Below are 25,281 nucleotides of genomic sequence, written 5' to 3'. Positions count from 1 at the left end.
GAATGTTTTGCCCGCCAGTTCTCTGGTATAAGTTACAATTAAGTTACACATACACAAAACATTTACCATGACTACCTTTCCTTGTCATAGTGGTATGAAGTCAAATCAAGTTGAATGAAGATGTGGCAGACAACACAGAACTGATAGTGGACACAATACTACTGTTACTACAGTAATAATATAGTGTTAAAACACTAGTGTCCGTGTTTACAGTGCTAAAAGATGGTTGACTGTCTATAACCCAGACAAGGGCTTAGGCAACAGCTAGTCCTCTAGCAAGTGCTTAATGTGCTCAGCACAGCAACGTAGGTGCTGTACTGATGCCCGTTGAGGGAAAGGCTGCGGGAGGGCTGTGCGCGCTCTTGACTACATCATTGTCGGAGGGGAAGCAACTGCTACAACACAGCACTCACTCACTTTTGAGACTCGCAAAGAACTAGACTCTGGGATTGGAATCTTGGACGGAAGTCTAGCCAAACACCCTCGTGTATGTAGTTGTTTTAAGCGCGTCCAGGGGGAAGGTCAATTGGAAAGAGCTCTGTGCAAGACATGTCATCAGCAACAGCTTCAGCGGTTGATGTGCCCAGGACCGACAACGCGATACATGGACAAAATCATTCCGGTAAATCAGTTATTCCAACTCATTTCAACTGGTCGTTTCTAGAGAAAAATTATAGGGATTAATTTCTCCTTGTGTTTACGATGTAAAATGCTCTTTGATAACACCATGTCTCGATGTTAATATGTTGCATTTGTCGTAGCCATTTATGGCATCGATAACATTAATTAATTGAATGCACTTCAATGAATTGCAATGAACCACAGCCTTCACCAGTTGTCCAGGTGCGGTGTAACTGTTTGGAGGCTGGTGAGAAATTACGCACACTCCTTGTGTTTTAAAGGAGGTGTCATTCTAGTTTTGAAAATGTTGTAGGCTAGTATAATTCACAATTCACTTTGGCAGTCTCCAACTATTCATTCCATTATTATACATATACGTGGTTATTTAGGGAAGACAGGCAAATAGTAAAAATGCATACTTCCATCAATCTATTTTTTACTTTGTAGTTATTGTAATGCAGATTACCCTTACTGTTTTGATATTCTGTTCAGATAAAGATTTGGGGAACCTTTTCCAAAGATATTTGACAGAAATTAATTCGTATTGTTTCAGTGGGTGTGTAACTTTACTTTAATACCTATTTACTTCTATATTGTGTACAAGTATGGCATTTATTTTAGGTTACAGAGCAGTAGTCAACCATGAGGAATTGAGAGAGTTCAGTTGAACCACAAGAACTAGAAGCAACACAGGTGGTGTGCAGCATGGCACTGCTACTCTTGGTTTCATAAGCCAACTGACAAAATATCACCAAGTAATAGTGTGTCTGGCATCAATTGTTGCATCAGCTTAAATGACAGATGTTTTCTGTGTATTTTTCAGAGTTGAGGGTAGCCTTGAAACCACCGTCTGCTCCATCTTGGTTGGTCTTTTTCTCTCCTTGACAGTGGCAGTCTGGTCTATATTATCAACGATCTATGAGTCATAGTTCTGAAAGCCACCGCTATGCTCACTCATCCCTGTCTGCCAGTCCTGGAGATTATGCATTTTTCTATCCAAATACACACTCAGCCCGCATCTATATTTTATAGGAAAACCCAGGTGTGGTCTGCATAGAAGTAATCTTGCATCAAGGACCTCTTGTGGCGGCAAATACACATTACAGCAATTTCAGTTTGTAGAAGTATAGTGAAGTATTTCACCATATAGTTAATAACTTGATTCCCTTCCTATTTTTTAGGTAGGTTTTAGACATTTGTGTTATTTGGAAAGTAATGCAGGTTGTTTCGAAACAAGCTTATATCCTCTTCAGCTGATATCAGCGTCTTTCTCTGCAGCTTATCTGATTTCTCTTCCTCATCCTACAAAACAATAGTCACCCTTTACCCATTGTTTGTGACTACAGTGTGGGGAGAGGTTGAGGATGGTGTGAGGGCTATAGTTCACATTGGTAGCATCATTCCCCTTCTAATGTGATTCGTATAATAACCAGCTGTTTAACATTGTTCCAGATGGGCTGTGCGTTTCCACCTGGCCTGTGGGCATTTTGTTTAATGATTTATCACGTTTCCTGCTTTGATGCTGTCAGCATTAGATGAGCAATGCGTAGGGCTGCAGAAAGCAGTGTATTGTTGTCACGCAATGCTAGGCAGCACTCCACAGAGAACGATGTGTAACCACTGTTCTAGTACTGAAGAGCTAGCAGTCCATTACTAAATACTTGTAGCCAAGTGTAAATGTTCCTCTATTCATGGTTCTGTTTGCCATTAGCTCATCTGTCTTCATCCCTCATTTTCCCCTCAAGGCCAGTGCACCCCCATGCCCTTGCCAGCACTGGGTAGCCAGAGAATTGTCCAGGGTAATGGCACCAGTGTGGGCACAGTGATCTCACTTCTCTGCCCACCCAGACATCGACTGGTAGGAGGAGTGGTGTGTGTCTGGGGCTCCAACAGCACCCGCTGGTTTGGAGACACACCCTGGTGTGAACGTGAGTATGCAGCCCACACCAACAACACAGCAGAGTACACAATATTTGTAAAATGTCAACATTCATTATATTTATATTTGATTTGAACAGCTCAATTTACAGTAACTGTGAGGTTTGTGTGGTTTGTTCCTCTCTCCCCACCGTACTTCTGTGATATCATTAGAGAGTCTTCTCTGCCATCAATTATAAACTGGATCTGAAAACACCCGTCGCTTCAGCAAAGATATATGGAATTGCTAAAGCTCAGTTCTGTTGTGAAAAATGAAAGTTCTTCTCTTAAACGACTGTACTAAAGGGTTTGGAAGGTGCAAATTACATTTACATTTACATTTAGTCATTTAGCAGACGCTCTTATCCAGAGCGACTTACAGTAAGTACAGGGACATACCCCCCGAGGCAAGTAGGGTAAAGTGCCTTGCCCAAGGACACAACGTAATTTTGCATGGCCGGGAATCGAACTGGCAACCTTCTGATTACTAGCCCGCTTCCCTAACCGCTCAGCCACCTGACTCCCTAAATTAAATGTTAGTGTTCACAGTGAAAAACTGCGGTGACTGCAAAACTCCCCTTCAACTTCCTTGTCTCAGTCCTCATTATTTTGAGGAGTGTGAAAATATCATTCCTGAAATATATTGATGTGTCGAGTGTCAATAGGCAATATCACATCCAGATGTTGATTCTCACAACATGTGTATCTATAAAACCTGAAAACATGACACCAGAGTTTGTGTGATAATGATTATAGTTGACGGAGGATGGGAGTTGAGATTCAGATGTTTCCGTTGTCTCTTTTCTCTTATTTTGTCTCTCTCTGTCCCTCCCCTCAATGCTGCAGCCCCACCCCAGAATGAGAACTTTGGCTTCCATGTAGCGGTGGTGGCATCCATAGTGAGTGCAGCCATCATCCTTCTTATGTCAATGGCTTTCCTCACCTGCTGTTTGCATGACTGTGTCAAGAAAGAAGAGAGGAAAAAAGAGGAGAGGTGAGAGAAAATGAATGAATACTTTGCTGATATGATGCTATGATGGTCTTGTAATGTAACTGTCCCAGAGTAATATGTGGTGGCTGAGCGGCTGTCAGGTGGCTGAGCGGTTAGGGAATCGGACTAGTAATCTGAAGGTTGCCAGTTCGATTCCCAGCCGTGCCAAATGACGTGGTGTCCTTGGGCAAGGCACTTCACCTTACTTGCCTCGGGGGAATGTCCCTGTACTTACTGTAAGTCGCTCTGGATAAGAGCGTCTGCTAAATGACTAAATGTAAATGTAATACCACTGAGCATTGATCCAGTCCAACTGCATCCTGTGTTGCCAGGGAGATGGGTCTATGGCCCCAGATGGAGGGAAACAGGTCCTCCTACTACAACCACAAGGGCAGGAACAATAATAACAACACCCAAGAAAAGGCCCTGACACTCTGGGATAACTACGACCCTAACTTGTGTGATCATAGAAGACACTGCAGGTAAGATTGGTAGATACATACATACATAAAAAACACAAACACACACACTCACTAAAAGCTCTGTTTATTCCGCTGTACTTCCTCATACAGGTGTTATGAACAGTATCCCTACGCTGTGACTGGGTCAGCCTCGACCTTCGGACCGCCCTTGTCGTCAGCTGCTTTCCCCTGCAGAGTGTACAAGCAGCCACTCTTGCCCCAAAACTCTGGCCTCTACCAGCACCCAGCATCTTCTCAGACCGCTGCCCCACCCCAGTACCCAGGTCCACCTCGGACCAGCGGCCTGGGCCAGAGCTCAGCTTTATCGTCCATCTCAGGTCCTGTGTGGCATCATGGTGGACAGGAGATGGGTGCGTCTGTGATGACTCGTCCACCTCTGGAGGACTCCAGACGGATGAGTGGACAGCTGCTCTCTGCCCAGGATTGCTCCATACGGGTCATATCTGTGTGACGACACAGCCAGTTGATCAAGCACAGAGACAGTAACCATGGGAACTATTCTATAGATTTTGGACCAACTTAACACAATACGTCCAAGTGTCACAAAAGGAGTGAATGACCTTGTGACTGACTACATTTGACTATTTGTGGTAAAGCATTCAGATTAGGGCAGTGTATTTTGATACATAGTTGTATCAGACCAGTGCCTTACTGTAAATGCAGATCTCATTCCTCGGGACATTGCCCTACTTTAGAAAGGAAAAGCTTGCACTTGAATGGGAAATCTTTCTCCATACAAATCATTTACTGCATTGCTGTTTGAACTCAATCTAGTGATTATGAATCTTAGACAGAGGTGTAATAGTTCAGGTTCAGGTATTAAATTAATGTTTTAGTTTAACCCATGCACTAACCAGATGTATCCAATCACCTAGATTTGCCAGTTACTGTAGCATAGTTCTTAGAGCAGATTGGTGCCATCAGCTGGTTATTTGGTGGAACAAACCTGACAGGATTTCTACTTTCTGAACCAGAACTTTTACATCTTCAATTCTAAATATATAGGACCAGTGGTATGTGATAAAAAAAAAATTACACATGATAATGGCTCATGACTATACAAATGTAAAATTGTAGGTTTGTTAAAACCGGTGATTGGCTGTATATTTTTTTACTTTGTACAGTATGTACACTGAACATCAACTGTATTGAAATGTACATTTTTATATATTTTTTTACTACTAATGACAACAAAAACTGTATTGTAAACCTTGGATGACAGTTAAACATGCTTGAAAAATATGTTGTTAAAATAAAAATGTTGTGTTTTCTGTCACTGCCAACTGCCCCATGTTGATGTAGTAAAAAATAGGTCTGTAGCGTAAATTAATTTAGTCTGAAATAAACTCTAGACAGTCTGTCTCGTGTCCGGCTATGGCCGGGGTAAGTCACTGGGCGGGGTAATCACTGGGTGGCGATGGTGGCACTGAGTGCTGGAGCTGTCACCTAGTCACTGGGGAGAGCCGGAAGTTACCGAAGATCCGTCGGCCGAGAAAGTATACAAGTCGTTGACTTCGTTTCTCTACATGGAACTGGCAGGTTAGTTCATGAACTGTAACGGGAAATTAAATGAGGAAGCAGATCAAAGCTAACTACTTAGTCCTCAGTCGCTGCACTGTTGGCTTCCGCGACCTGTTGAATGCATTTCTCAATAACTTCTGGTGTCAACTTATTAAGTATGATGATTTAGTGTCGTCAATTTAACTGAAAGCAACCGTTAAAGCAAACATTTTCGCATGATAAGGTTAAATCTGCACAAAATGAATAATACATTGTTCGATAACAATCTGCTTTGCGCACAGTAATTCCGACACAGTGTCCTAATTTGAACATTTAAACACTCGCACTAAAAATAATATTCCGTAATTTAACGTCTGGCATCAAAGTGTTGTCCAGCCCTCGCGTGACAAACTTTATTCAACTTTCTAAAAGGAGACGATAAACCTCTTAGGCATGTATTCTCAGGGAAGCACCGATGCAAACAACACAAGAATGGTAGACTATCTGTAGATCAGCAACTTCTACTAGCGTTAAGTAGTGTTACAATTACATCGGTCTCTCTAATGCCCTTGCCTGATCCTATGAGCTTGCACGCACTGAAGGTACGGCATGGTATTTTAATCTCTTCTCGAGACCTTGAAATTAGACTATCAGTTTCTTGTGTTAGCTGCCTGCTCAGGTTTTCCCTTGTCCCTTATGCACCTCAGACGGTTACCATGAGCAGCTCCAGAGAGACAGCCAGTCCCTGTGTTCAGACCAGCGAATGGACACAGAACTGGTGGACAAACTGGTCCTCCAGCTCAACAGAATCTACCCCCAGATATTGAGTGACAAAGAGGCCCAGAGAGTGAGTATATAGGGGACTGTTTACCCTGCTCTATCAACTAGTAATACAAGTTTAAATGTGACAGCTGTGTCCATATTTGATCATGCAAATGTGTGTGTCCTGTTGTTTAACGTGTGTGTCTTGCTATAGTTCCGTAACTTGAGGGTCCCCACCACAGTCCGGTTGGCTGAGCTGCTGGTGCACCTGCAGGGGAAGGGCGAGGAGGCGTGTCATGAGTTCTACAGAGGGCTTCACATCCACGCTGAGGACATCTACTTCAGCCTACCCACCAGAGTCAGGCGCAGAGGTACAACACTGACCACAGACAATTATACTGTCCAAACACTGTTTGTCTGCCTGCTTATCTTCCTGTCTTCTAAATCACATTGCCCTCTCTCCCATCTCATATCTGTGTACCACAAGCTGTTTTCCAATTAACCCTGCCGCCCCTCGTGTCACTGTATGTGGCTATCCCATTAGGACAGAGACAGGCCAATGGACTTGACTAATGCTCAAAGTAGATTAGTTCCGTATTTTTCTACTGTGTATTGCCTATGTAGGCTTGGCAAGTTGGCGTGTGTAAGAGTTTGTAATGGTGTAGTGAGACTGACTGTGTTCTGCTCTGTTTTAGAGACGGCAGACCCAATCTGGACTAACACAGGGGCCGGGCGCAGAGAGAGATATGTACTTAATGACAGGGGTAAATCTAATACTAATAATTATAGGGTTAGACTATTGATGGACAGATACATCATAACTGTCACAACATTAACTGATAACTGTTACAATATTTTATTTGTGGTATAAGATAATGACAGCTTAGTAAGGCAGAGTGAAACCGTTTTATCTTGTAAGTAAAATGAGCCTCTTTACCTTCAAGTTTAGTTATACTGCAGAACCTGCTTGTCTGATTATCCTTGTAAACCCCAGCATCACCATGTGGTCTCTGGGTGCAGGCCCACTGCACTGTCATTCATGGTTCAATTAGAGCCAGGCCTTAAATGGGTCAGACAACTAAATGTGTGGGGGGCAACCCCCCCCTCCCCCTTTCTTCCTCCAAACAACCTCCTCTCCTGCATAGCTGCACATTTCTCCTGGACCACTGGGTCAGAGGTAACTGGAGACAGGGAAGTGGGTCAACCGTGGTACTCAGCTAATGAAGCTTCAACACCCAATCATGAGATTGAGAGAGATGTTGTTCTGTCATGTTTTACTCATACAGTCTCCTTCATTTTCTGCAAAATGTAAGATTTGGTGAGATATCCAGACTGTTAAACTTTCTCCAACCTCACTCTATTCCTCCAGGACCGTTGTTCTTCTTAAGTTGTTTCAGTCTGGCAGTGGGCCTGGCCATGCTCTACTATTGTGGGGGTGAGTCATTCAGCCTAGGAGAAACTTGATGGATCTCTAACTGACAATGCTTCTTACTCTTTCTCCTCTTGTCCCACAATTGTACCTCTCTCTCCTTTCCTGCCCAGCAGAGGTGAAGGCAATGAAGGGTCCAGGTTCATTGCTGCAGTACTCAGCTCTCAGACTGAGCAGGGGAGCCAGTGATGTTCTGATATCGTACGCCGATGATGGAGCCAGAAAAATATAAGCCAATTTAAGAAACAAGCTTAAAAGAAAACTATGGAGAACATGTCCCTTTGCAAAACATATCACTTTGCTATGCCAAACTCTTACTAGTAGAGGAAGTTCTAAGGTGCTACTTTATGAAGGTTGTACATACTTGTAAATATAATTTTACTTATTTGGTCAATGGTAAAGATTCAAATTGAACCTTGATTTATTGGACATAATTGTTTTAACAGTGTCTCTATGCTCTTTATAAAAGTTTAACGTGGGCCTAATTTGAACACTACTGATAAAAGAGCATTAGGGACCACATTTCAGGTCAGTATCACTATTTAATCTAATTCATTGAATCTTAGGTAACTTGAAAAGGCTAAACATTTACTTGTATGCCTGGTAATTGAACTTTTTCACCACATCAAAACAAGCAGCTGTGTAACTTTGGATGCCTCAAATGAATGTTTCAACACCCTCAAGTATGAACGACAGCACTACTGCCTGTTTCTGTACGTTGAACACAGTTATAGAATGTTGTACACACAGAGTAATTGTCCTTACCTTCTCGCTTACTTACAACGTTCAGTGCCTTCTGATGGTGTGGGGATAGCTTTGTGATGAGAGTCCTGATGACAGCTCTGATCTCAAATCCACTGTTCTCAGAAAACCATGGATGATCAATAAATGATTTGAATTGGTCTCCAATTTATCATCCAGACTAGTTCTCTCCTTTGAAAGAAAGTATGAGGTTTATTAACCTGCTTTAACCTGCTGGACTATTGCAATGTGTTGTTCTCTGGCCTCCCAATTACCCACCTAAAAAATTTACAGCGGGTGCAAAATGCTGCTGCTAGACTATTGACCAGAACAAGAACGTTTTATCACATAACATCTACTCTTGTCTCTCTACACTGGCTCCCTATCCAAGCCAGAGCTGACTTCAAAGTTCTACTACTAACCTACAAATCTCTGCATGGATTGGCACCACTGTACCTCTCCGGTCTCCTTGCACCCTATTGCCCCACAAGGACACTTAGATCTCAAGATGCCAGCTATCTGGTGGTTCCCAAAATTAAGAAAAAAACAGCTGGAGGTAGGGCGTTCTCATATAGAGCGCCTCTTCTCTGGAATAAACTACGCGTCTCAATTAGGGAGTCTGATACTGTTTCGACGTTTAAAATTAGGTTAAAAACGTTATTGTTTAGTCAATTCTACGACTGTTAAAGGTAAGTATGTTACTAGTTGGAGGCAACGGGGGACGGGTTGTTTCCATCCTTATTTTTTAAGTATAACTTATTTTAGAGTTCTCTTCCCCTGGAACAGATTTCATGTTCCAAATGAGGGGGGCTGTCGCTGTCTTGGTGTGTGGGGTTGCATCAAATTCCCCTTTTTTGCTCTGTTAAATTGCTGCACCAGTCCACACTTGACCGGTGGGGATCTCATTCTATTATGACTGTAACTGTTAGCTGCTCCTGGCATTCTCTAATCCCTGCTCTCCTCTCTCTGTCCCCCCCCACACACATCCCTTGTGGTGTGGGGGGTTTGAGTTGTCAGCACCTGCCTGGTCGTTGGTCAGCCAACGCTGGACCTGGTCGCGAGTCTCCCGGTCCTGTCCTACATCTATAAAGTTGAATAATGGATTTTGGTGTTTTAAAAGCCTGTGTTCTGCTCCTCTCTCCCACCAACCGTCTCTGGAGGAGGGGATCCCTCTCTGAATTGCTCCTCCCAAGGTTTCTTCCATTTTTTTTTTCTCCTGTTGAGAGTTTTTTTGGGAGTTTTTCCTTGTCTTCTTTGAGGGTTTAGGTTGGTTGAGGGGCAGTTCTATGGGCATATGTGAAGCCCTCTGTGACATGCTTGCGTGTAAAAAGGGCTATACAAATAAATTTGATTTGATTTAAGCGGGACATTTGTAGTAAACCATTTGAAACACATTAAGGAAACAAAAAAATTGAAACATTCCTTTCATAAGAATAAACACTTTTTATTAAACATACCTTGAAACACGAGGGAACATTAAATTCCAAAAGAGGACACTAGAGGGTGCTCCTCTCTTTGCTTCGGGGCTTGTATTGGAAGAACTGACTATGTAAAAAGGTGCTAAATATGACAAGATAGGCCAAAGTAACTAAACACTCTAGTCTGCTGACAATCCGAATAAATGTAAATGTAGTTACGGCTCTGTGGGTGGTGTATGGTCTTCTGAGGTAGATTCCTGCTATTCTCTATTCTTGAGGACAATGCTACAGTCAGCCACACATTTCTAGCTCTGTCTCTTCCTTTCCATATGGAGAATATCTGCTCTGTACAGGGTAGTAGAGAGGTGTTTTTTATAGGAGCAATCAGAATACATCATAGAATCATATAGTTCATACATCAGTTCATACATCTTCTGTGAGAGAAGCTGTGTCACAGTCTCAGAAATGGGACTTCTGAGCATTTCCACGGTTACCAGAGTCAGCTGTTGAAGGAATAGACTGTCACTTTGACATAAAAATAGTGCATTATCAACATAAATAACTCCACCACAGAAATGTTTCACTGTCAGTTGTAATAATTCTAGGACATGGTTTTGAAGTACATTTGAAGTATGCAAATGTATCCTAGATGGTTCAGTTCTAATGGAGGGTTTGGTGGCAGGGTTGAGACGATGTTTAATCAAGGCTTCAGTCTTAATGAGGGGTTCTATATCTGTATGTGTGTGATGTTGATGCTGATTTACTGAGTCTAACAGAGTGTCTTATTTCTCACAAGCACTCTCAACACTAAAATGTTCTAGTATGTATAATTATAATGTGTTTAGTTTACAGAGGTCCAGCTTCTCAAAACACATTCTCTTTATGTACAGTATGTCTCCCTGTCTGGAAAAGCCCTGTGACATTTGGCTTTCACCTTATAAATGTGATTAAAAATGTAAACTTCAGTTCGGTGAGTGTGTCTGTATGGGCAGGCATAGGTGTGTAGGTGTATGCTGCTTGCTGGGGGTTACAAGGGGACAGGGAAGTTGGCAGACAGCAAGGTCACGTGTCTCTTGCTGTTGTCTCTGTTTTCCTGTTTGTCCCCCACAAACCAACACAATGTTTTTACAAGTTGACCTTGTCATCTCTCTCTCTAGCTGTCTCTCTCCCACACATGTTCAGTATCTCTCTCACACCCTCAGTCTCTCTCTTACACACACCCTTAGTCCCTCTCTTACACACCCCCTCAGTCTCTTTCTCTCATTCTTGCTGCCCCAGCATGCTGTGACTGGGGACAAAGGAGTTCTGGTAAATAAACAGTAGCTGGATTTTGTATGAGGTGTTTTTCTAGTGGAAGTTTCTGTGGTGCACTGGAACTGTTTGTGTGTTTGTGGGTCAGGTTGGGGAGCAGGGATGAGCTGTGGGGAAGTTCAAGAGAGCAGGGAGTTTAAAAGGTGCTGAGTCATTGGGACCTATTGGGAGGAAAAGGGGAGGTACGACACATCATGTGAACAAACAATACCTGTTTGTAATGTTTGTGTGTGTTTAAGAGAGAGACAGAAACAGAGAGCAGTAAACCTGATGCTACCTGTCAAGCTCTAAGTGGGTCAACCGCTCTGGTTTGGTCTCTGAACTCCGAAGGCTGTGATGAAGACATTGACCACCACTATGATGAAGACCATGCATGTGGACAGGTTCTCCATCAGGTTTAATCTGAAGTGTTTGCTTTCATCATTTAGGTTCCACCGTACTGTGGACGAGATAAGATTCATAGTCAAACTTAAGACAGTGTAGTAATGAATGGAAGATGTTGGCTCTGCTGGGACTCGAGCCAGAAGCACATAGTCACATCCTGATTTACACCTGCATAGTGCATTCCATGCACTGTGTAAATGCTTAGTGCCCATTCTTGCGTGTCCCTGACTGAACTCGCATACCTTAGGAAGTGTGTGATCAGGACAAAGAAACTCTAAAAGGGTAGTTAGACTGTATCAGTGTGGTGTCTGTAGGGACACATGGGGAATGGTGTCTGTAATAAAATGTCCTGTAGTGTATCGTGTGACATGTGACATGTGACATGTGTGTGTGTGTGTGTCTGTCTTTGGCTGTGTGGAAGTCCTTTTTTGTCAGGCAGATTAGCACAGGTTAAACGGTGTGAGGATCTTTAGTGTGTGCAAGGCTGTGTGTGTCTGGCCCTGCCTGGGGGGGGGGGGAAGGGGGGATGGAATGTAGGGCACTCACAGCACGCTCTACTGACTCCATCAGACAGGGGGGAGGTGTGTATGTGGGGGGGGGGGGGCTCGAGGGAAAGGAGGGGTGGAAAGGGGGCAGCAGGTCACAGATTTTGTCACTGGTAAAAGGGGACAATAGAGTTGGAGGATGAAAGATGTGAGTGTGAAAGAAGAGGCATAAGTTAGAGGAGGGGGATTTATGGGATGGATCCAACGGTGGTGGTGTGTGAGGGTCAGAGGGCCTTGAGGGAGTGTGTGAGGCCTCTCACATGCCGGCTCTATACCTTACTGACACGTGATGCTTGAAGAGAGGTCAGATAGATGCACTCAATAAACCTACAGTAAAGACATCCTCTGACTTGGTCAATGGGTTCCAATTAAAAGCAACAAAGAGTGATTAATGATTAAAACAAGATTTGTTTCAGTTACTTCCAGGAAGCCTACTTAAAATACAAACTACCATCACAATTTCACTTCTGGATGTTGCTGGATGTTCTTCCGTATGTTGGATAAAAACATTAGTTCAAAAATATTTGCATTATAATTGAATCACCAGTCTCTTGTACAGTATACAACATACTTCTATCTCGTCCTGTGTAGCGGACCATGGCGGCCATGGTTCAACCATTAATTTCCATTTAAAAAGAGCTGTTTTGTGATGTTATCTAACTCTTACACTATGATTTCTGATATTTCCCTCAAGGCATCTTCACACACCACACTGAATGTCAGTCAACATATAATATAAGCATCTGTCCAGTGCTAATGATCAAGGCAGGAATTGGCCTGTATTGTCATGACTTGAACACTTTTCTAACAACAGCTCCTCACTCAAACACATACAACCATAGATATATATATCTATGCATACAACCCCCTTCAACAAACACACATACACACATGCAAATCTGTTATTATGCTGACAGGTGCACTAAAACCAAATAAACTCTGACCTGGTCCCAGGCATGGCTGGGTTGCTATGGCTACAGTTGGAGTCCGGTGGGTAATGGGTAGTTTGTCAGGAGACATTGGACTTGACAGAGCATGCTCCTTAGAGAAGGTCAGCCCAGAGAGGCGAGAGGCGAACATTAGGCAGGAGGAGCAGGTTGTAAATACGCTCCCACCAATGAAGAAAAGCCCCAGAGAATACACTGGACTGGTGAAGATTGCAGAACACAACTCCATTACACAGTAAACCATCAAGAAGCGGTGCTTCTATCTAATAGAGCCTGCATTTTATGCTCAATTACAACTATTGATTTACTCACCGATGAAGATGAGCAGAACCCCCACAGTGACCTGCAGGCAGAGGGAGATGCTGGTGAGGGCGATGAGGGGGGTGTAGAGGGAGACGGCTGGCCCTTGCTCCAGAACAGCCTTCAGCTGGGAGGCGTTCGCCATGAGCAGAGCCACATCCAGCAAGCTTTCTGCTGCACTCTTCTTGTTGGCATAGTGGTTCATGTTGAGGTGAGCAGCCCTGTCCCGCCTATCATCTGTAGGGGGGGACTGGGGGCAGAAACACACATGATCAACAATAACAACAACAACCGTAGGACAGATACCATTTATTAAGGACAATGGAGAATATTGTGTGGGATTTAACATCTTGCCCACTGATCCTACCTTCCTTAATGGAATATTCTGGTATTATCACACACTACAAAGATCGACAGCGTAGGGAGAAAGAGACACTGCATGTGGTGGTAATGTACAGAAGGTTTAAACTAATTATTGTGGACAACACAGACCAAGTAAAGACTGTGTGGTAATACAACACTTTAGATGTAGGTCATGCTAATAAGGAAATACTGATGATGATATGATTACAAGCATCTACACATGACAGCACAGCCATTAGGAAAGCATGAACTATGTGGACAGATCACATTAGTACAGGAAGGAGACACTGAGACAATTCCTGTCCCATTAACACGTAGTGGAACACAATGCATGGGCCTCCTACTGTACATGTAACAAACGACTGCATTAACGTTGCATTAAGCCAACAGTGGGTGAAAATGAACACATGTAACGCTGTATCTCAGCACCCAGCAACACTCCTCCCTTTCCCTGAGAGCAGATTGCTAACTATGACCTAATCGGTCCATTTAAGGCACTGCCACACTGTCCTTCACCCACTGGCGATGAACCATGCCTGTCTTTACACAGTGTAGACTAACGCTCCCTACACGTGTTTACAAACAGACACTGATAAGAGGAACTCTGAGCACTCTAACCTTTTGTGCACCTACAAAACGGTAAGTGTGACGTAGAATGCAATGATTAGATGTAGGATATTGGAATTCTGAATGAATTGACCGAAATTCCATGATTGAGAGCTGCCCATGTTGGAATCCCCTCCCCTCTGGATTAATGAATATAGCCAACTTTTCGACAACATTTCTCCTTTGTGTTCCTCACCCGTCCTGCAGATGTGCATGGTTGGCCTGTGAGATGATCCACAGAGCTGTGTGTACACAATCTTTCTTTGCGCTCCAGGAATAGAGACACAGAGGTTGAGTGGGGTGGACACATAGCAGAGAACTCTGTTTTAGGACGGCAGAGAAAAGGAACCCCTTTAATCTGCCACAGAGCTCATATGAATCACCAAGCCCTCAGGAGACAGACTGACTCTGTGGTGTGTGGCATGATTTCTGAATTCAACAGAAACACTGCAACCCATTTCCAATGTGGGTGTATGTAAAACACACCTCACATTTCATTAAAAGTACAGAATTCAATAGACACACTCCTGTCTTCAAATACTAGGACTTCTCTTGATAAAAGAGCATGGAATATATTTGCATGTAATTGACTTTTTGCTTTTCCACTAGAGAAGCAACACTGTGATCAATCACACAGCCACTGTCCATTGCAATTTTGTCCTATAACCAATGGTCTCAACAAAGTTGATTGGTCTTTATTGATCATAACATAGGGGTTTGATGCTCATTTTGGAATTAATTATTCAAGTCAAACCCTTTGTGGTGTGTGTGATTGGGAGATATCAACAAAACCGGAGGAATAAAACTTGAACGTAGCGATATACCCTAGAGGATTTGACAGTAGGTTCCTCTGCTGCAGTAGTCATTTCCATCAAAGAGCTAAAATAAAGATAGAATTCTACCCATGTTAGCCAGGTAAATACAGACTAGGAAATCATGTGGGATCACTAGGAGCAGAAGCCTCCTTCTCAACATCTGTCCACCCTATCCTGACTAAAGTGGGGATAGGACTGTGTCACTGCCGCATTAGCAGCTTCCTCTTATCACGGAATGTCTCCTTATCTAACCTGTTGTCAGCTACTTTGTCTTATTTACAAAATGTACATAAGTGTACAGCTAAGGCAAGGGCAAAATGCTGCAGAACCTAACTGCTAAGGTGTGTCCTTGCAACTCGGATCATGCAGATGTGGTACACCCCTTGTCTACACAACGACTAAATGTTATCAATATATTAACTGACTTGGTGCCAAAAGTCAAACTGCTACTTTAGGAAGTGTCATTAGCAGCCAGTTAAACTGAGTTTGCCTGCATTTTGGGATAATCTCTTTTGTTGAAAATGTGAGAGAATCTTCAAAGACGGGGAATATCACTGCTAAGCTAAAGAAACATGCTCTTGTTAAGTCACATAATGTTTGTTTTGACTATTATTATTGTGCTGCATTCTTTCTTGTTGCATCAGCACTTTTCTGGCCTCCATCCATCATGTTCCATCAGTCTCCCTCTCTCTGTTCACCTCAAACTCTGGCCCTCCTCCAGAGGAAGGATCGACCCAACAATACTAAATCTAATCGCTATGATTCTCTGAAGGGCTTTTAGTTTTAATGCCCTCTGAACACATAAGGCTAGCCTACAAGACATACCAACTGAAACCTACTGTATACTCTCAAGGCTGGACAGCCAAGCCCAATAGCCAGAGTGCAAATTACAACAGAAAAGATATGCAGGTGCAATAACACCACTGAGTCCTCAGTGATTCCCACAGACATTGTAAATGATACATATTGCTTATTTTATTGAGCGTGAAGATATTCCATTTGGTCTTCGATAGTTCTCTGACAGTTACACACAAGAGCCTGGCATTCTCTGTCTAATTAAATAGAGCTATTAGGGCCAGGATGTTCTGATGACCCAACTGCTCATTTCCTCCCTCTGTAAAGTGTGTGGTTATTGCTTTGTGAGCAGCTTGATTACCTAGTAGAGCTAGTTAAATGACTGCTGCAACCATTGCATTACAAAAAATTCAAGCTAAAAGTAATTCTATATGAAGTGTGAGATTTGGATAAAGTAACAGATCTAGGACAAATGATCAGAGACAGACACTCAAAAAACGAAATGCAAACAACATTACTTAAGACAGAGGGACAACAGAGCAGAAGACACTATTATTGTCCATTTATGCAAGTGATTGGACACAAAGAAACCATTCATTTTCCACAAAGCCTTTCAGGTGCCATCAGTGCTGTGGTCATCAGACTCAGGCAGCTTGTCATCAGACTCCAGACTTGACCAAGGGTGGGCTTTGTTCTGCAACCAATCTTGCTGGTCATCTGCAAAACCATCGAAATGTTTTTCGAGTGCTGTACAAAGGATATTGACACTTTTTTATAGGAGGTTTCAAATCGTATTTATAAGCTAGTTTATTTCTAATTAGTTTAAACCATTGAGGCTACCTACTTGTCCTTTAGTGTCTTTTTTACTCAGGCTCATTGCATTATATGGGGGGTGTCAGTGGACCATCAATTATCTAATCATCTACACTGAAACATGATGTATCCACAGTGAATATCCGGTATTAGGCTATAATATGATGAAATGTAAGATTAGGAATGCTCTTTTTTTTCGTCCTCCAGAAGTGTTGAGAACGCAAGTCTGTGAATGAATTCCTAAACACCCGCCTCTTTATCCTAACCATGGCAACCAGCTTGTTCGAGCAAACCGAAATACATCTGCATGAATAAACCCCACAAAGTTGGCGGCCACACTGGTAATGTGATATGAACGTTTAAATCAACTAGTGGCGACAGGCTAACGCATCTATTTTAACTTGGGTTGCTATCCTAGCACTAAGAGATTATTCTAACAGGGCTCACCTCTCTTCCAACCACTACGGCATCTCCATTCCCGTTAATTTCCATGTTGCTGGCTAGTGCTATCCAGTCTAGCTAGTTTTTCGACATAGTGAAGTTGAGAAAAGTATAGCAAGTAGCTAAGTATAATTGCCTATAACAATTGCTGACGGGCATTTGTGACAGTGAATGCTATGTGCGCGATGTAGGTGTTGCTATGTGGGTTTCAGGAAGGAATATGGCCAAGTTACTGTAGGCTACTGGTCTCAGATCAGCTAGACTACAGTAATGTTTAGTACACGAGCTCGTGTATCCATTTAAAAGTAACGTAACACATACTCATCTGTGTGACCATATTGTCTTAACAAAGTATCTTAACATTTGAATGACATTGATATTATGCCATGTTTGCTCTACTTTGTGGCTTATTGCGCCTATTAGTGGACTTGCGCTAAAAGGTACACTTTCATTGGGTGGTCCGTGGTCGTGCAGCATTGCTACCAGGGCAGGGGCGTGTAACTGTGAGTGAGTGTCACAGACGCACACCGTGCCGGCTGATTTGTTTGAGGATGGATAGCAAGCTAGCAGCTTTTAACTTGACTGCGCCGATTGAATGCTGAGGATACACATCCATATGATGGTTAATCAATTACAATTTTCGCTGGCTAACTAGTTTGGGGATTTTTTCTTCTACCTAACCATACATAGCTACATTTACACGCAAACTACGCGTTTCCATCGCATAACATTATCGTTAGCTAGCTAGTAATACATCGGCAAGATAGTGTAGAGAGCTAATAGTGGGTCATTTAAAAAATAGCACTTGTTTCTGTTTAATCCATAATGTATAATGTCATATACGGAAATAAACAGTTGTCAATAATTCCGCAAAAGCTGTTTTAGCCAAGTTGTTGTGGTCCGGTTTACACTGGCAGGCTAGCTAGTCTGGCAATCTCACAGTAGGTTTCAGACTGTGAGTGAGTCAGTAGCCAGCAGGATTTAGCTAGCTATCTCGCTCACTATTGGGACGCTCTCCGACTTGCATGGGTAAGTAACGCGTGACTAGCTACTTACAGTGGCAGGGTTTCCCAGATTCGTTAAGAAGCTCTTAACGCTATGAGCTTCTTAGGAACGCTCTTAGAACGCTCCTAAGAAGCTCATAGCGTTAAGAGCTTCTTAACGAATCTGGGAAACCTGGCCAGTGTGTTGCAAACATTAGTATTCCCTAAACGTAAAGTTTAAGTATTATTAATGTTACAAGTGATTGTTGAATTGTCTGTCCGTTCTTAGTAATTGTTAATTTAATCTATTTTGCAGCATGGTGTAGATGAGCGCATCTCGTCGAATTGTGTTAGATTGCTAGACTGGCTAGTACCGTATAGTACCGCATATCAAAGTCTCGAATTCATGTCATGTTAGAATGCAGGCAATGAAAGCTAGCTAAACGTGTTTTTCCAAATATAGTTCTTCCCCAGCAGTGGTGGTATCTTGGATCATGATCATTGCAAAACTAGCCAGGTCTGATTTGAAAGTATTTATTCGCACTAAACCTCTAACATTTATTGTTTTGCTTGCCACTGTTCAGACTGGATGAAGCCACATAGTGACAGCGCATCTTGATACCTCCATGCTGGCGAACTGCGTCACCGAGCGGGCGCTGCAGGTATTCAGTCCCAACTCTGTCTCCGTGTTGGGAACTCTCTAGCCATGGCAAACATTATCTGGAAACATCAGTGATTCAACGTTACAATCGCAATGGAACCGGGGGACGAGTCCAATTCGGAGGCTCCCCTGGGATTTAAATATCCTTCTGTTCCTAACTCGCAGTGTGAACTCAACATTAATATGTATGAGACTATCAGCGATGGAAACGTCAATAATATGGAAACTACGACAGTCGTGAGGGGTGGAAGCGACCCGAGCCCTCCTTCAAATTATCAGCGGAGTGTGCGTCAGAGATTCATCAGGAGAAGTTTATGGTTCTCAGACTCAGATGAGCAGGCCTTTGAGGCTCCCGAATGTGACAACAGGAATAAAATCCTCAACATAAACCTGCGCACAATAGTAGACAGGACACGAGGGACACGGTCTGGACTACAGGAGGGCTCAAGCACCGAGAGCCAAGGTGGTCAAAAAGATAGCGCGACAGAGAGTGCAAGCGCCAACGATGAGAAAGAAAAAGCTGGAGACAAATTGGGTGTTGTCTCCATTGACGGCGGAAAAAACGCTATCAAAGCAGCAAGCGATGAGAACGAGGAGGAAGCTGAGATGAAGGCTGTCTCCACGTCTCCTGGGGGAAGGTTTCTCAAGTTCGATATCGAACTCGGGAGAGGGTCCTTCAAGACTGTGTACAAGGGCCTGGATACTGACACCTGGGTGGAGGTTGCCTGGTGTGAGCTTCAGGTATACCAACTACATCATTTTTGTTCTTGATTGATATATTGTCAATTTTAATTTAATCTCTAATGCAAAGTAAGCATTTGTAGTTACACAGCCCAATATAAAGGTAAAGCAAATGCGTATTTTGTTTGAACGTTTGGTTACAACATGCACATTCGTAACCAAACCTGCTTAACCAATGTACGCTATATGACCTTTAAAAAAGATCTTATCTCAGTGTGGATGTTTTGAAACGTGTGATGGATGACAGGGGAGAGGTTCCCTCAATAATTTCCATTAGCCGGTGATGCAGGGCTTTCACGGGATGTCCCTTCTGCTGTCAGGCAGGCTCGACACGGGCAGGAGACTGTTAATTACTTCAACCACAGTTGAGGTTATGCCAATATGTTGTAAATGGGGTTTCTACAAATATTAAAGGCTTCATAGATGTGGATTGACAAGCTTTACTACCTAATGTCCCAAATTACATTGTGCTTGGAGTCTCTTGAACAATGAGAAACTAACTTCTAAGCTTGGACCATGCAAGGGTATTCCCTCATTATATTTGTCTTATAAAGACTGCTGGTCAGGATTACCATGACCGCTTTCTCCCAGGAGGCTTAAAGAAACTTTAATAAGCATGACTGAAGTCCTCTGACACAGTATCGCTCATTTTTACCTTGGCTCTTGTCTGGCATTGGTGCTATTCAAAAGGAGGTATAAAACGTAGCCCACAATGTATGATCTAGGTCAATCTCTGATCAGCACTTCTAATGTGATCCTGTAATACAGTAGCAGCACAGCAGGTGCATTCCCTAGCCTGGTCCCAGCAGTAGGTGGTGAAAGGTAAAGGCCTTGGCTCCCCTCCCTCTGTGAGACAGGATGCCCACAGACAGGAAACAGCTGAACGTACTGTTGCATGCTGGGAGCAGTGTGGTGGCCTGAAATTGTGTGTAAGAAACTGAAGCTTGTTGATGTAGTTTGTTTTGTATGTGGGAATGTGAGCTACCTGGTGGTAAATAGCTGCCCAATTATGTCATGTGATTTCACCGCCTAGCATCGTTACAGATGAATGATGTCATGACTCACGGGTTGGGGACAAAGATGGATGATCCAACAAGCATGGATATCATGTACACAGCAAATACTGTCATGGAGAGGAATTGAATGACTGTGTCACAGAAAAACATTTCTTTCAATAAATCCTCTGACAAGAGGATGTGGGCCAGAAAAACATTTCTTCTGTACTTCCCCATCGACTAATGGGAAAACACTGCCTCTAGTGGGCACCTATGGAACTCAATTAGCAATCCAGGCATTTTTCCAAACTGTCTGTTAAAACCACTTTCTTGCACTGTATGTTTTTGTCAATTCTGCCCCAAATTACTGCCCCAATCACTGTTACTTTTTGTAGTTGATTAGACGCATTGATAGGGACTCAAGCAGCCCTGTCATTTTGATTTTACATGAGGCCCCATTTAATTAATTAGAAATAGTTGTGCTTCACAATTATTGATCCTTCTGAATGGTCTATCTCACTAAGAAATCAAACAGGACTCATTTCATATTGACTACTGCTCCAGTAATGCCTTTGGAGATAACAATAGGTTAGCTGTAATGGAAGTTATACTATACCCAAATTCAACCCACTTTAGGTTTTCTGCTTTTCTCACACATACAGTATTGTGATTCTGTTATCTTTGCTTCTGCATTTACTCATTTGACTGTATCAAACGTTTGATACTGTTTTTGAGTTGAATAATTCTGGATTTCCTAACAAGGGTTTGACGATAGGCTTAGTGAGCATTGTGAACATGTTTAATGTATGTGTAGTGCAGCTGTCAGGGTCCCCTGGTGGCCTGTAAAGAGCACAGTCTGGATGGTTCTGCCAAGACGTGGGAAGCATTGTCCCCTCACAACCCCAGGTTCCTCGTTCAACTCTACACAGCCGTGCCCACAGCAGTCAGTTGTAGAAATGAGCAGTGCCATACATGGTTTCCCCTTTGTACTAGTGCATGTGGGTGATGCTGGGCATGCGTTGCCCAGTGGACGGCCGTGGTATGTGGCAGCGTTGTTGTAGGTAGGTGAAAGAGGGATGTTTCTCTGTGATTTTCCACTCAGCCCTCCTCCTGCTGGTCACATGGTTTCTCTGCCTGAAAGTTTTAATCTGGCCCCGTGCACTCCCGGTTTCTCCTGGTCTCTCTCACACTCTCACTCTCTCTCATTCTCTTTCTCTCTGTATCTCTCTCTGTATCGCTCATTTTCTTTCTGCACGTTCTCCCCAGGCTTGCGTCACACAGATGGTCTTAGAGCATGGAAGGATGTTCATCTCAGTAAAAGGTTGAAAGAGAGATCCCCCCCCCCCCCCCAGTGACTTCTGTCTTGTCATCTACAACTCTTCTGCTAGCTGGTCCCGCATCACACGACCCCACACTCACACAGCTCACCTCATGAGTGTGGTGCACTCAAGTGCTTATGTTCTGCACAATCCAGATACAATCTGCTGTTGTGCTTCTGATCGCAGAGACGACAATGACACAATGGAAGGAGAATGTTTTTGTCCGAGCGTTAGGGGAGACCACAGTCACCACACACACTTTGTGGTACAAACATTTGGTCTTGACTTGTGTATTGTGTTGGCGGTGTGTAGACCCTGTTTTGTGTTTGTGTGTGTGATCCCCATGTGATCAAGGAGATGGAGAAAGGAAAACACAGAGTTGCCCAAGTGGGTCATGGGGAACTGTGAGTGGGCGGGAGCAGGGTCTGAAGTTTTACCCAGGCCTCATCAGTAGCCCAGCCCCTGACCTGCTACAGCCAACCAGGCTTAGTTGGGCCAGAAACAAGTGGGCAAAGTCTGACAGTTGAGGCAGCTAGCTAGTTTATTTGTGCAAGTGGTGCCAGAGGCTCACCTTGATAACTGGTTTGTTCAAAAAGACTGTCAGCTAGCAATAGTTACAAGTTCAGTGAAGCAAAGAGTTATGCTTTAACCCTTGTGTTATCTTCGGGTCATTCTGACCCATCAGTCATTGTGACCCACCGTCGTATTGCGACAGATTTACCGCATACAAAGACAAAGTGAAGCATTTTCTTTTAACCGTTGGGCTGTCTCAGACCCCCCACATTGCAAAGGTTAAAAGAAAATTATTTTAATTTGTTTTTGTATTGGGTAAAATTGGGTAAACACAACGATGGTTCGTTATGAACCTTTGGGTCATGTGACCCGAAGGCAGCACGAGGGTTAAGTAAAACTTGATGATTTATTTGCATACAAGTAATGATTAGCAATGACATTAGTAATGACATTTAGCACCAAGGAATGTACCAAGGAATGTGTGTGTCTCCTCCGGCTGGTCCTCCGGCTCCCCCTCGGCCCACTCACCTCCCCTGGCTGAGGTATGTTGTGTGGGGGAATACTATCTGAACAGTGTAGTGCAAAGCCTGTCCCGCCTGTCAAAACATGGGTCACGGTAGAGTTCAACCACGCACGCTGACTCTGACAAAATGGCAGCAGTCGCTGACCTAGTTGTACAGGACGAAATGATGCGAAGGTACACATTAGCGAGTTAGCTTGGAAGTTCAGTATATTCCTATAGAGTCTGTGCCGAGTTGCCACGCCCGGCATAACCAGCCAGAGCACAATATGAGCGGGATCTAATCCTTTCTTCTTGGCTGTACATGATGTATTCCATGAGGATGACATCATTGCGGAAGAGTGGTGGGAGGCAAGTAGATGGTGGTTGATTGAGGTGACAGAGGGGGGGGGGGTTCGACACATGCAAGGCTGAATGCAGAGCAGGTTCTGCAGATCAATGCTCTGTTGTGTGTGCTGCTTCTGTTGCATGATGGAAGACCACTTACAGTGGCCCTTCCCCATTCTAACCTTCATCATCCTCCTCCCTACCCTCTCCTCCCCTCCCTGCAGATCCTCAGTGCAGTGAGCAGCCTCCTGGGAAACGCCCTCCTCACCAGCCCATAGAACAGTCACAGCGTTAGACCTGTAGAGGCAGATGAGAATACAGATGCTGTTGCATCAGTAGTGTTTCAGTAGGAGTTTTTGAGCCCCTCAGTCATTTCAAGCTGTGGCATAATGGAAACCCTTTCCATGTGTACCTTTCCTGAACTTCTCTATAGCACCCTGGTCTGAGCCCCCGTGGTATGGGGACATGGTCCTATATGGTTGGTGTCAGTGGCATTGAGCCCTTTACATAATAGCATAAGGTGAATGGATTCAGTTTAAGTGTGTCAGGCCGAAGTCAAATCCACAATCCTGTATTTAGATTGACATAGTCCTCCTGCTGATGCATGTCGGTGTTGGGTGATTTCAGTGCTGTCGTCCAGGAAGGTCAGGGAGTCTGTGTCACGTTGCTCTGCTCTGTGGGGAGTTGTGGTGCACTCCGTCTCTGTATTGATGCATCGACTGGCCTGAACAGCAAACGATCCCGTGTCATTGATGCAAAGAATAAACACAAATTCTACACTAGTAAGACACTAGTGTTCACATTAAGCAGCAGCAAATGACTAAATGTAAATGTAGCAATCTACCGGTTGTCTGAACAGTAGCAGCCGAGAACAAAAGAACGTTTCCCACTCTCCCGTTGCATCAGGGCAGGTTTTGAGGTATCGAAAACCCTCGGTTTGTTGGCTAAAAGAATTGATGTATGAAAGACCTATGGCATCCCGGACGTTTTCATGCAGAACCTGTAACTCCAGCCCCTAAGCAGTAGCAGTGTGTGGGGGAGTGTGTAGTCTGTGCAGGGGGGCTTGTGCTGAGTCAAGGCTGCCTCTGGCTCTGTGCCGCGTCACTGCAGCACCTAAAAAAAGCGAGGCGTCGGCGGTGGGTCAGATCAGGACAGCTCAATCTGCCATCCCAGCCCCTCTGGCAGGACGAGTCCCACACCAGACTAGAACACACCTCAGGGAGCTCTGTCAATTATCTGATGATAGCCCGCCTGGACTGCCCTGGTCTACGCTGGTCTGTACAGGTTTAGGGTACATTATATTCTGAAGGATTCTTTGAGTCGGCTGATTGTGGTTCCGGAGCAGATGTCTCAGTCAGACTTAAAAGCAGTCATCAGCACTTGGGTGAACACACTAGCTTTGGCGTCATGGCACCACAGTTATTAGGCTAGCCACTGTTGCTGGACAGTTCTATTTACAACCTCTCTGGGTTTTACTGTGGACTGTGGATCGTTGTGTGTGTGTGTGTGTTTGTGTGAGTTGGAGGATGTCACCACCATCTGTCATGGTCCATGTGGGGGTGGGCTGGTGGGTCGTTGGTTTGATCCCATTCACAGATGCTGCCTGCTGAGGAGTGTTGGAAGAGGCTGTGGAGAGAGTGCAGCCTTAGCGCCGCCCTCTTGTGCTCGCTATCACAGAGAAGGAAGAGGAAAGCCTCCGTTCCCTCCACTCCATATCTGTCTGCCAGGAGATAGTCCTGCCTCAGCTGTTGAGAGGCACTCCTGCTAACTCGCACTGCTCACCAGGAGGACTTTGGGTCTAAAATGCCCCCCACACCTTTCTTATCCTCTCTTGTTCCCGATGTCTACCACAAGTAGCCTTCTAGCTGTCTATCTCTCTCTGACACAGATGTAATCAGACTGTTCAGACGGTGACCCTTTGGTTGTTGAACTCATTACGCAAGTAGCATTAGCCTGTGGAGGAAAGGGAAAGCTTATTATCACCCATACTTGTTGGGTTGTCTTTCTGTCAATGGCAGCGCTTGTTCGTCAGCTTCCACAT

The 25,281-nt window shown here is 43.9% G+C and overlaps 4 protein-coding genes and 1 long non-coding RNA gene across 12 annotated transcripts in view; 3 read left to right on the top strand and 2 right to left on the bottom strand.

Annotated features, from left to right (window-relative positions):
- Positions 1–314: 314 nt before the first annotated feature.
- Positions 315–5,294, top strand: LOC134018867 (uncharacterized). Its single transcript, XM_062459179.1, has 5 exons — positions 315–622; positions 2,367–2,549; positions 3,385–3,532; positions 3,862–4,011; positions 4,102–5,294. Exons 1-5 carry the CDS (start codon positions 550–552, stop codon positions 4,460–4,462), a joined length of 915 nt encoding a protein of 304 aa, XP_062315163.1. The 5' UTR covers positions 315–549; the 3' UTR covers positions 4,463–5,294.
- Positions 5,295–5,396: 102 nt separating this feature from the next.
- LOC134018868 (caspase recruitment domain-containing protein 19-like) lies at positions 5,397–8,615 on the top strand. 5 transcript variants are annotated; one of them, XM_062459180.1, is made up of 6 exons: positions 5,397–5,550; positions 6,219–6,358; positions 6,488–6,644; positions 6,969–7,037; positions 7,643–7,708; positions 7,816–8,615. In XM_062459180.1, exons 1-6 carry the CDS (start codon positions 5,538–5,540, stop codon positions 7,932–7,934), a joined length of 564 nt encoding a protein of 187 aa, XP_062315164.1. In that variant the 5' UTR covers positions 5,397–5,537; the 3' UTR covers positions 7,935–8,615. The 5 variants fall into 5 exon arrangements, with proteins under 5 accessions (XP_062315164.1, XP_062315165.1, XP_062315166.1 ...); XM_062459181.1 differs by having other exon boundaries at positions 5,398–5,550; positions 7,819–8,615; XM_062459183.1 differs by lacking the exon at positions 5,397–5,550 and adding an exon at positions 5,590–6,113.
- Positions 8,616–11,455: 2,840 nt separating this feature from the next.
- LOC134018869 (ninjurin-1-like) lies at positions 11,456–13,581 on the bottom strand. Its single transcript, XM_062459185.1, has 2 exons — positions 13,361–13,581; positions 11,456–11,611 (listed from the first exon to the last, which is right to left on the bottom strand). Exons 1-2 carry the CDS (start codon positions 13,551–13,553, stop codon positions 11,469–11,471), a joined length of 336 nt encoding a protein of 111 aa, XP_062315169.1. The 5' UTR covers positions 13,554–13,581; the 3' UTR covers positions 11,456–11,468.
- Positions 13,582–16,474: 2,893 nt separating this feature from the next.
- On the bottom strand, positions 16,475–17,543 carry LOC134018866 (uncharacterized). The gene is made up of 2 exons (XR_009929963.1): positions 17,188–17,543; positions 16,475–16,644 (listed from the first exon to the last, which is right to left on the bottom strand). It is a non-coding gene; the product is annotated as an uncharacterized LOC134018866 (long non-coding RNA).
- Positions 17,544–17,644: 101 nt separating this feature from the next.
- LOC134018863 (serine/threonine-protein kinase WNK2) overlaps positions 17,645–25,281 on the top strand; it is a 34,790-nt gene continuing 27,153 nt past the window's right edge. For 2 of the 4 annotated variants that reach the window (XM_062459176.1, XM_062459175.1), the window contains exons 1-2: positions 17,647–18,210; positions 18,749–19,566. In XM_062459176.1, the coding sequence (XP_062315160.1) occupies positions 18,919–19,566 (648 nt within the window). In that variant the 5' untranslated portion in view covers positions 17,647–18,210; positions 18,749–18,918. Of the gene's footprint in view, positions 18,211–18,748; positions 19,567–25,281 lie in introns of all 4 variants that reach the window. The other 2 variants (XM_062459173.1, XM_062459174.1) reach the window with 2 other exon arrangements.

Source organism: Osmerus eperlanus, chromosome 4 (assembly GCF_963692335.1).
Source record: "Osmerus eperlanus chromosome 4, fOsmEpe2.1, whole genome shotgun sequence".
In the NCBI taxonomy this organism is placed as follows: domain Eukaryota; kingdom Metazoa; phylum Chordata; class Actinopteri; order Osmeriformes; family Osmeridae; genus Osmerus; species Osmerus eperlanus.
This window is presented reverse-complemented; position numbering and strand designations above follow the sequence as displayed.